At 39.7% G+C, this 11,366-nt stretch overlaps 1 protein-coding gene across 4 annotated transcripts in view; it reads left to right on the forward strand.

Annotated features, from left to right (window-relative positions):
• Nucleotides 1-4,058, forward strand: part of SLC7A11 (solute carrier family 7 member 11) — a 64,168-nt gene extending 60,110 nt beyond the window's left edge. For all 4 annotated transcript variants that reach the window (XM_032685796.1, XM_032685798.1, XM_032685795.1 and 1 more), the window contains one exon: nt 1,646-4,058. In XM_032685796.1, the coding sequence (XP_032541687.1) occupies nt 1,646-1,713 (68 nt within the window). In that variant the 3' untranslated portion in view covers nt 1,714-4,058. The remainder of the gene's footprint in view (nt 1-1,645) is intronic.
• Nucleotides 4,059-11,366: the final 7,308 nt, after the last annotated feature.

Genomic DNA, 11,366 nt, shown 5'->3' on the forward strand with positions numbered 1-11,366 from the left:
CAGATTTCATGTCCAGTCTTACATACATGCATTAAACTCCTGCTTTCTTTCCTCACCCAAACTTTATGTGGGGCTTATGTAGATACCAGGTCTGGTTTTTTTTATGAAGGTGATCCCCTGAGACCTATTTTCAGTGAATTCTCCTCTTGAAAGGGGAAATTAGGGTTTAAAGTGGAGTGGGGAAGTTACCTGTACCATCACAGTACGTTAAATTGTCTTATGACAAATGTGAAGCTAGTCCTTTAACTCCAGGTACTACTCTGAGATACTGACTGGAGACAGGTTGGAACATTCTTTAGGGGAAAATACTCTGTATACTGATTTATTCTGAGTACAGTGCAACCAAAAAATGCAAAGAAGACCACCAGCTTGTCTGCTCCCCTATGGCTTCATCCCAGCACAGAGCAAAACTGCTGCATGAAAATGGAGGACTGAGCAATGTCTTGCTGCTGGTGGCTCTGTCCACTTTGGTGAACAGGATATTAAAATCACAACACACTCTAGAGTTGCCCAGGCTTTCTCTCTTCTGCCAAGCCCTTTTCCAAGAGCTGTTACACCATTGCTCAGCTTCATAAAATTCTGGTTATCCCTTTGTTCAGCCTCCAATTTAGAAGAGGTGGGATGGCAGGGGTGAAGCCCTGCTGTTTTCCTGCTGCTGTCTTTCATCCCAGCTGCGCTCAGCCCAGCTCTGACATGCCCACTGTGGGTAGGGAAGGCAGGTGGGAGGAAAATGAAGTCCCTGGAGACTCTCAGCCCCTTTTGACACTATCAGTTTATAGTCTAAGGGCAAGCTGGCTTTGCATTGAACTGGTGACATCCAGAGAAAAGAGCAAAAGATGGTGGAGTCTACCTTAGACAGGAGGTCAGAGAAGTGGTTTCAGTTCATATCTTCTGTGAGTTGCACAATTTTACCCTCCTTGCTTTACGCTGGTGTCAGTCTTGACATTTCTGTGTCATACGAGAACAGACAAGGAAAATCAGAACTTCCTTTTACAACAATTCCCGCTTGTTTAAAATAGGTTACTGAAAAAGAGTGACAAGTGAAAGGAATAGTAAGAGAATGCTCTTTTACTATTCTATATGTAAATTAACTGTGCCATTTATGAATCATTACCCTAACAGGAAAACCAACAAAAGCAGTAGAAGGAAATAAATGTCCAGCGTGATAAAAAGACAGCATGAAGTTTCTTTGGATTTGTGATATTCTTAGACCTGTGAAGTTTTGTAATTATTATTTCCTTTAATTTTAGGGTTTTTTTATTTTTTTTTTTTTGCTTAGGCAGGTTTTGCTACAGCTAAATTAACTTGTTTGAACTCTCCCAGACATTTATTTCAACATAGCAAATTGGTTAAAACTAAGCTGTTGTGCAGAGTAGTCATGTTTCAAGATAGCCTTTAAAATGCTTGCAGACATTTATTGAATAAGATTATACATCCATACCTTTCCATTATTATTGTATGTGCATAGCCTAGGATCAGAGGCAAAGAAAACACAGTTAAAAAGAAAAAAAAAATTAATTTAAATTATATATGTATATGTGGAAATAGGCTGTATAGCAGCTAAGTTTCCTGTCTGCTTCTGCCTGCCCCATCTGCCCCACAAAAAATCCCCAAACTTCCCATGTGTATGCTTTTATCTTTGCAGACAGGGTAACCAGAACATTGCAAATCCTCCTGGAAGTCATCCCATCAGAGGAAGACCAGAAATCATGATCTTCATGTACAGCTTTTGGCTTGCTGTTTCATTTCAACCTGAAATCAAGAGAGCAGGGAGATTTATCCCCCTTCTCAACATCCTGCAAACTGGAGGACCAAGTCACAGTCGAGATGGAAACCGAGCAAGTCAATTACCAGAACTGTATTTTACGATGCTGTTGCAAAATGTTTTTTAATGTGGTTGGTTTATATGTAGAAAGCAAGAACTTGTGTTATGAGGGAACTCGTCTCTTCAATAGTTCTTTTGTGACAGAGTCCTATTTTAACAAACTGTAGGTTTGTCAAGGTAGGATTTTTGTTGCCTTGTCACTGAAAACAGGTTTAAGTGATGTGTAAGTAACAGTGGGGTCTTCTGTGAAGAATGTATCCCGCTTGCTGCCCCTGGAGTTCCCAGCTCTCACCAGAGAAAGGGTGAGAGAAACCTGCTGAGTTTCACGTAATATGTTCTTCCTGTCAAACTGTTTGGCAGCCTGATTTGACTTCTCTTGGCTTGCTGGAAGCCCCAGCACACTGATGATGAAGCACAGCAGTTTCCACACCTTTGTGTGGCAAGTTCAAGATTTCTTCATTCCAGAGCTCTTATACTATGGCTGACAGGAACATCTTTTGAGACTTAATATTTCTGCCAGTGGGGCAGGAAGATTTTAGCATGGGAACAGTAAATTTATGCGTGTTTAAGTTTTTACCACTCTGGAGATGATTACTGGTCTTACCAGTGTTTCTTTGTGTACATGTACACAGGAAATCCAGCAACTTGAGTAATAACCTTCAAAACAGTCAAAACATTTGAATGTGACCTCTGTTGCTGTATGAATATTTCCTGTCTGGAAGCACAGGGTCCTGCAGTTATCAGTCAGGCAAACCCGATTTAAAAGTTTTATATCAGTGTTGGTAGGCAGAAATAGATGTCACTGGTGGGAACTCGATATAGACATGGTCATAAATGCAGTGCCTTTTTATGAATAAGGTATAAGGCAAGCTACAGGAGATTTGTTGATCTGAGTAGGATATGTGCCTGATCTGTGGGCTTTTCACTCAAGCACACTCCAGTTAACTGGGCTTTGGAACACTGAGGAACAGGTGCTCTGCCTGCCTTCTCAGGGGTTTTATCTCAGCAGAAACAGAGAAAAACCATCAAAACTGATAAAATCAAATTAAATTCACCTTCAGAACTGTTTTTGAGCTGAGCTCTGGCTCAAGTATGAGCTGAAGTTTTGCCCTTTTTTTTAAAGAGAGTTGTAGATAAAGAAATTTTTTAATGCTTAGAAATTCAGTTTTATATTGTTAATGACTACTCAACCTTAAGATTAAGGTTTGTTATCATTCTGTTAAGAATATAATACTTACCTATTGAATGCACTACTTTTTGAGCTGTCTGCTGTCAGCAAATCATATGTTTCATGAAAGCTTTTATGGAACTAAGCAGCATTAAACTTCCTAAATTGGGAGAAAAGCACAACTTGTAGCCAGACCACTACAGTAAAGGGAGACTGTGTATTGTATATGTGTTGTATATATCCAGAATGTCCTCTGCTTTAAGGGTGTACAGTAATATGTCTTAAATTTATATATGTTTTCCTTTTTTTGTATTTCTGTGGTGGAACATCACAGAAGTAGAGAAATGCAAGTAATATAGAAGAGCAGTAATTTAAGACACAGAAAACATTTTGCAAACAATTTTTTCTTTAAATGTTTTCTCTTTGCAGTAACTTAAAGTGTTATTTGAAACTTTTTTTAGGCAAACATTTTTAGACAGGTTTTTGTGTTGACAGTAGATGTGTTTAATTAGTGCTTATGTTTGGGTCAGAGTTCTGTCTTTGAGGTCATCTCCTGCCACCCCTGTTTATCAGGGTTTGGCCTGTGTTGTCATGGAACTTCAGAGTACACAAACTCTAATTCTCTCTGAAAGAAATAAATTATCTGGCACCCTGCAGGAGTGCACCTAACCCCTTCCTCCACTGACAGATACTGAGTGCATGGGATCCAAAGCAAAACTACCCGAAGAGTGTGTGGTGTGGATTTTCAGCTCTGACTCTTTTATCCCTTGTGTTCACCCCTATTGTGCCACATTACTTGAAAGTTTAAATGTAGGCAGTGTTAACTTGTAGAAATAAATGGGCTCCATAAATATGACTGAATGTTGCTTTATTTTCCCATCATGGTCTTTAAAGTTTAGAAATGTTTCTGAAGCCTGATTCAATGAACACATTTTTGCTGGGTTTATTTCATGTAAGGGGTTAATTTGTCCCAAGGGATATCCTATGACTCTGACTGTGAAGTTGTATATTTTAGGAAGAAAAAAAAATACCTGCAAAATAAAAAACTATTTTCTTGAAAATGCACAAGGATTCTAATTTCAGGCTTAGTTTCTTTAGTACATGGAATCACAATACAAAATAATGTAATTTGGTTTCCACTGTATTATGAAAGTCAGCATTAAGGACTTTTATTACACCTGGAATTATATCCTCACAAATGGAGGAAAACCAGGTTACATCATTTTTTTTCAAGCATCAAGTTATTTTTTAAGACTTCTAAATATTTTCTTCGTAGTCATAAAGGAAATTCTTCTAGAATAAAGGATACATTTTATATATAATATTTCTTATTAGAGCCTGAGGTGGTCAGGCCAATGAGACTATTTCTGTGGAGATTTTCAGTGATCCTTAATTTTATTTTTTTTTCTTGCCTTACCTATATATAAATATAACACTTTGTCTGAATGTGTGTGCTCCTTCTATTTGATTTTCATAGGAAAATCAGCCTTCAATTTAAAAATGTTTTTGAAATATTATTCTACAGAAGAAGATAGAAGTTACTTATATCCACAGGATGGGTAGCTAATTGTGTTGATGCAACAAGATGAAAAACCTTTTCCATTATGCTCAGTACCTCCAGAATTTTTGATTCAAGCATTAGCCATATATCAGGATCCAGACAGATTTGAATCAGCATAGGTCTTAGAGAAATGGCTGTTGATCTTTTTTTCAGGAGGAATTAGATATTTCTCTTTTCCAACATACCTATCAAATATGGTGTTCAATGGCCTGCAGAGCACAGATGGCTTGGACAGCAGAGCATGGAGCAGGTAACACAAACTGCAATCCATGGAATCCATGCAATCCAGTGTGTGAAGTGTGAGTATGTCTGGGAAGGATACAAATGCCAAAGTTTGAGCCCAGGAGGGAGTGGTCAAGAGGAAGGGCAATGTGTGATAACCCCTCTTTGGTTACAGGGCTGCTGCCTGAGGCTGGGGACTCTTTTGCAGCGACCACAGTGTCCGTACAGCTGCTGGCACAGGGAAGGCCAGTAACAAACAGTTTGGGAACATCATCAGAACTTCAGACTTTTGAACCGTATTGTACTCTTAAACTTACACTCTGTACATAGTCTATGCAGGTGGCTTTTGTGCAAGTGAGGACAACCATCCTAAAAAAGTACACTTGTGCCCCATGCTGGCTCTCCCCTTGGCGGGATAGGCTAATACTGCCAAAGGGAGATGACAGGTATCTCTGTGCCCAGATAGATGCTCTTGTCTGTAGAAGACATCAGTTGAGATTTTTTTTTCACTCTTGAACATCCCCCTGCATTCTTTGAACCAGTCTACTGTGGTGATGAGTCTGGAGTAACTGCAGAAAGCCTCCTTGCCTTAAACATGAACTGGGGATTCATTGAGACTTGGCAAACTGATGGAGTTTTCTGCTTGCCTTCAGAAGCCTGTTTAGTTTTCTTGTATGTTAGTTCATGTTTAATTTGTTTTCTGTTGTCTTTTTGCCAAGGAGCTGTTGGGGAGCATGTCAACAATTGACACCAATTCTGCTTGCATTTCCTTTCTTGTTTCGTTTTTATTCAAAGGAACTTTTGAAATAATTTTTTCCTTGAAGTGCAAAGACCCAAATGGATAAAACACCTTTTCCAACAAAGGCTTGACTTTATCAAGAGAGAGTTTGGATCCTCTTTTACATTCCCTGTAACAAGAATGTCTACGGTGTTGTGATCTAAACCAAAGCTTTGATATTTTCTAAATACCATATTGATGATGATCCAACATGGTTATAAAAATGCTGTAGCTGCAGTTTTATGCTTCTGTAGCTCGTTCTCTCTTCCCAATGCAAGCTACAGAACTCTCCTGCTGCTGAGCTTTTTCTACAGGCCTTTTTTGGATCCCAGGAATTCACCTACATCTTTGAAAAGGAAATGCCATCCCTTCCTTTGTGGTACACCTCAGCACCAAGAGCTGTATGTTAAGAAGTGACTGTAGCTCCAGACGGGTGCCTTGCTGAGCCCAGAGGTTGTTCAGGGAAAGTTGGAGTCCTGGGTTTTAAAAAGTAGCTGGCTTTTGCAATCACCTCTCATACTTACAATGTTATGTAAAACTGTTACCTAGGAATTTTGGTGCATGTTTTCTTTTATGTAATTTTTTTGTGTGTGTGTGTTTATTTTTCTCCCCTCCCTGTTAATTATGAGAAGTTAAATGTTACGGGATCTTTTTCTAAATTTACCCTGTGCCTTTGGCTCTGCCTGGAAGAAAGCCATTCGATGCAGTTTCAGCTGCCAATATCTCTTTGCCACTCAGTCATTACAGAGTAATTGGATCTAAAGTACATGTACAATTAGCTGCTAGTAATGCTGACTTGTCTTAATTATGACTTCCAGCTGATTTCTAAGGATACTAATCAATGAATATGCATAGGACAGCATAGCAGTCAGACTGGTAAAGATGGTTAAATCTTCCTGAGAAGCTGAACTTTCATGGTACCTACATATCAAGCTGTTTAAAAGCGTCAAGGCAGGATCTCTGGCTTAAAGTGAATTGAGGCTTTCAGAAGGGCTTGTGATGCAGCCCAGGTCACAATGTGTGCAAAGCCTGAGAGGTTTTAGACTGTATAGATGTGCGCATTCTGCCAAACTTGGCAAAATTTCTGGGAGAAAATGAAGAAAATCTTAGAGGTATAAACATGGCCTCCTGGGCAGATGATTGTTCTTTCCATTTCCTCGGTGCTTTCTCCTACATTCACCTGACTGAAGACTACAAATAAATTTTCACTGAAAGCATTGCCTTTCAGTGCCTTCTTCGCAAGCCAGCTTTTTGAGGCATCTGTGTTTAATTTTAAGCTGGGTGCTCCTCTTGCCCATCTGCTTGAGGTTTTTTTAGGCCTCATATTTTTCCTCATCTGAAAACTCTCATGTCATAATCTGAGAGACTTGGAGAAAATGATTGCTGGCTCAAAAAAGTGTGTGTGTGTGGAGGGGCGTAGGTCAAGTTCAGTGTAGGTGGGATGGCACTCCACACCCACAGGCCCTGGAGCCTCTAATCCAGCCCCAGAAGGGCTATTAGCCCCTGGCACACCGAAAGCCCCACCTGTGGGGAAGGCTCTGAAAGACCAGAGCAGATAAATGCAATTGCAGAGGTGTACATGTGGTCTCAGCCCACCATTTAGATTTTATAGTAGCTGAGATAGCGCTGGAATTGAAGTGGTGATTATTAATCTTTCTCTGTCCCTTTTCTCTCTCTCTCTCTGTCCCCCTCTCTCTCTCTCCTGTCCACCCTGATCCTCTCTCCCCCCACCACACACTTTAGTTGTTTTGAGCCAGTAATCATTTTCTCCAGTCCTTCACACACAGAAAACCAGTTTTCCATGCTGTAGCAGTACTTTAAAAAAGTAGCACAATCACAAGTTAGGGTCACATAAAGCTCTAAAGTGGTTCCAAGCAGCTCCTCTCTTATCAGCTCATACAGTTTTGTTTGCAGATTGGGGCTGGTGGATCTTAAAGCTTATCACGGCAAATACTCAGCTCCTCTTGGGTATCCAGGATATGCTGTAGCATTTTAAGAGAATCCTTGCACTCCAATGCCTGATGAGAGATCCTGACACAGCCAACCTGGTGGTAGAAAATTTGGGCACATGACATGCCCTGCTTGAGGTTATGGAAACTCTGGGGGGATACTGAAAGATTTGGACACTATATGCACAACAATGAATTTTATGATTAGACATCTGTGTATACTTAATTACCTACATATTTTCAATTACCAGCAGCTTCATTTAAAAATATCTGTTATCCATTTCTAGGGGGACATTTCAGATTTCCTGAGTTTTTTTCTTTTTCAATATTCTTTTTTTTTCTTTTCTTTTTGAGCATTCAGGACAGTTCCCTCAAGTGTTCTGCTTGAAAGCTGGGGCAGGCAAAGAAGCTTTTAAGGGAATTCTCTCTGTATTTTCACTTGACATACTACACAGTGCAATTCAATATTCATAAATTACTTTTGGCTGCTGTTAGTATTTCACATCTCTGTTTGCTAATTCATGTGCCCGATATATTTAAAATAAATCATTAAATGCCAGGGGATTTGATGCTTGTTCCACATGCAACAGCTCACTATTGAACAAAACTCCAGCACTTTGTACTGATGCTAAACCCTAGCTGCCTTTGATTTTATAATAAATATATGAGTCAGAGGCAGGATAAATCAGAGCCTGTACTGTCAGGTTGGCAGAGATGATTGATCATACCTTTATGAAGGCTCTGCATTTGACTGCAAGTCTCATACAGCCCCAGAGATCATACAAAGGCATCTGTATGATGAAAAGCAGGCTAGCTTAGAAGACAGCATACGGTGCTGCACCAGTGTCATATTTATCTAGTGGCGTGTGTATGCTGAAATGCTTCAGGTTGTAGCTCATGGCAGTAATTATCTCTTGTGTTGAATCGATCATGACCCATTTTTATTCCTTTACCCATATTTTAAACAAAAATTGTTTTCAAAATCCTTTCCAAAATGGAAATGTAAAGCCTTTATCTAAAGCAGACACATGTGGGTAATAAAACACCTCATCTCTGCACTCACTCAGAGTTGCTGTTTTTAGAAATGAAATCATTATATGTTAGTCAAAAGGTTAGGTGGTCACCCAAACACTCCTCTTCTTCCTACTTAGAAAAAAACTGTTTACTCGGGTATCAGAACCACTTTAGTCCTACAGATTTGGGTTTGATTTGTTGCTGTTTGGCTCTTGGCAATGGACGTTTGCACCAAAACTCTGGGCTTGAATATTGAATATTTGTCTGAAACCCAATAACTTACCTGGGCAGAGGGGGCAAGAGGCAGTAGCATGTGGCTGTTTCCCTGTCCTGGCCTTGTTGGTGAGGGGTTTGTGAAGCCATCGTAAGAGTGGGACTTGTTTGGGAGCTGCACTCATGGGGAAATTGAATTTCATTTCTGTTATGAATGTGCGCCAGACTGGTGCAGTATGATGTGCTGGGTTTTTTCCTCACAATTTTTCCAAGATGTTATTTGACATGTATTTATGTTTGACTTGTGTGGCTTTAATTTGGCTTTCTCTTCTATTATACAAATGTTTTTCTGTACACACATATACATACATATATGTGTGATTTAGAGCTAGTGATGGAGAGGTGCATTCCTGTGTTCCAAGTATAAGAAAATTGATGAAATATTATTTAATGCACGCCAACTTAATTTTTAATACTGTTTCTGAAGTAAATTGCAGCAAGCACATAACCATCCACTGTGGAATAATAAATTGGTATAGAATGTGTGGGGAAAAAGCCAGAATCATTAGAAAGCTCAGTTCCCCACTCCAGCAACACAAAGCAGTCGTAAAGCTGAGGTTGAAATTACACACGGCAAATGGTATACACTGGTAAATCTGGTCCTAGTAATTTTATTGCAAATGACATACAAGCCAGAAAAAGCATTTAGATAATTGAAATTAACACTTTTAACAATGATCTATTAAAGCAGTGTATAACAATTAAGAGATTCTTTGAAACTCTCTGTAATAAATCTATAGTACTTCCAAATCTATTTTTCTCTGATATAAATGAGAGATAAAATAAGATGAACCCTCTTTTCCTCTAAGCATGGAACATCTTTTTGGTCAGGTATCATACCAGTCCCCGGTTTGCCAAACACTACAATTGTGCATGGACTGAAGGCTTGTTATTTTGGTCTTGGAACAAAGCTAGATAGAAATGGAAAAGATAATAAAAGGGAGCTACTGGAAAAACATAAAACAGATTTTTCTTTTCTTTTTTTTTTTTCTTTTTTTTTGATTGATGCCAATCTGCACCTGTGTTTACTCACATCAAAGTGACTGTGCATACTGGGTCATGGGAACATAGCCCTTGGGTAAGTAGAAAGGCTGCTGCAAACTATGAAGTCCTTTGGAGTCCTTGTAAGCACTAATGTAAGGTTTTGGGTAATCTTCACTGATACTCTAAGAAAGAAAAGTTTTCTATTTCGTATTTCATCCATACCATGTTTTTCAAAGTTGCTCTTAAAATACAACTGTTTCCTTTCTTTCTAACTAAACTGATGAAAGGAAAGATTGAATCTGTCAGGCAATAAATCACCTTTTTAATCTTGGATCAGTTGTCTGAATCATTGTTTGACCATATTATTGGCCACTGTCTGTCATTATGCTGCCTCCCAAAGCCACCAAACATGGAGACTGCTGTCTGACAGAGCCCCATCCAGGGGGCAAGCCTTTAAAATGAACCTGTGAAGAAATCTGTGTGTCAGTGGAAACACTGCCCTGCATGATGTTGTGCACATGGGTAAAATGTTTCCCTGTGGATTAGAACTCCATCTGAACTCCTTTTAAAACTGAGCTTCCTCCAGTATCCATTGCAGTGGGTCCGAAATAAGTTTTGCTATGCGTGTTCTGTGGAGAAATCTGGCCATCATTTTCCAAGCTATCAATCTGAGCTCTTTCATGAATACCAAATTCATTTCAAAAGAATCAGATTCAATAAAACAATTTCTGTAGGGGAAGAAACAGTGTTGAGAGAGCGAGTGAAATATGGGTTTGCATTAAATTCCCTTTTTTGTCAGATGATAGGGGTGCTTCAGAAGTACTATTGCAAACATTTTAAAAATAAAACCCAATCCTCCAGACCTACATAAAACATTTTTTCTCTAATAAAAATAGATAAGCATGTGTGTGAGAAAGAGGGAATAAAGCATTACAGGTGGGAGAACACATAAGAGCAATGCTCTGTGTACTAATGCTGAGCCTGTGGGGAAGGAGTGCCTGCAGCAAGGGAGTTGTGCTACAGAAATTTTGGGATACCACTCCAATATTCATGTTTTTTCTCCCAGGCATCTCCAGCACCAGTCTTTCAGGTGCTGCCACTGTGGAGAAATTTGGCTGGAGTGGCTTTTTCCTGTCTGGGTGGTGGAAAAGAGAGGCACGAGCTGCAGAAGCAGGGCACCTGGGAAAGTCATCAGCCCCTATGGAGACATGGTCCGTGACCTACACTGTCTGGCTCCTGTCCTCCCTATACCCAGGGGGACTCTTGAATTTAGTGAGAGCCAAGGCTGGGGAAAAATGGGTGGCTTTTGAGAACCCATCCAGAAACCCCTGTTTGTGACAAATGAGAGCTACTGGAAGCTCTCAAACCATGAAGTCTTTTATACTGAGGTACAATAGACCGTATAAAAGAAATAAAGCCCCAAAGCGAACATATCAATGCTGCCAGTGTGGTGAGTATTTCTGCACTCCTGTCTCTGTGGGGGATAATTAATTCAGCTCCCTGAAGAGGCAAACACATCTCAAGGAAAAAAAAAAAGCCTCAGTTCCTGAGGGCAGTTGCAAATGCTGGCTTATTTTAGGAGGCTGGAAAAG

Source organism: Chiroxiphia lanceolata, chromosome 4 (assembly GCF_009829145.1).
Source record: "Chiroxiphia lanceolata isolate bChiLan1 chromosome 4, bChiLan1.pri, whole genome shotgun sequence".
Lineage (NCBI taxonomy): Eukaryota > Metazoa > Chordata > Aves > Passeriformes > Pipridae > Chiroxiphia > Chiroxiphia lanceolata.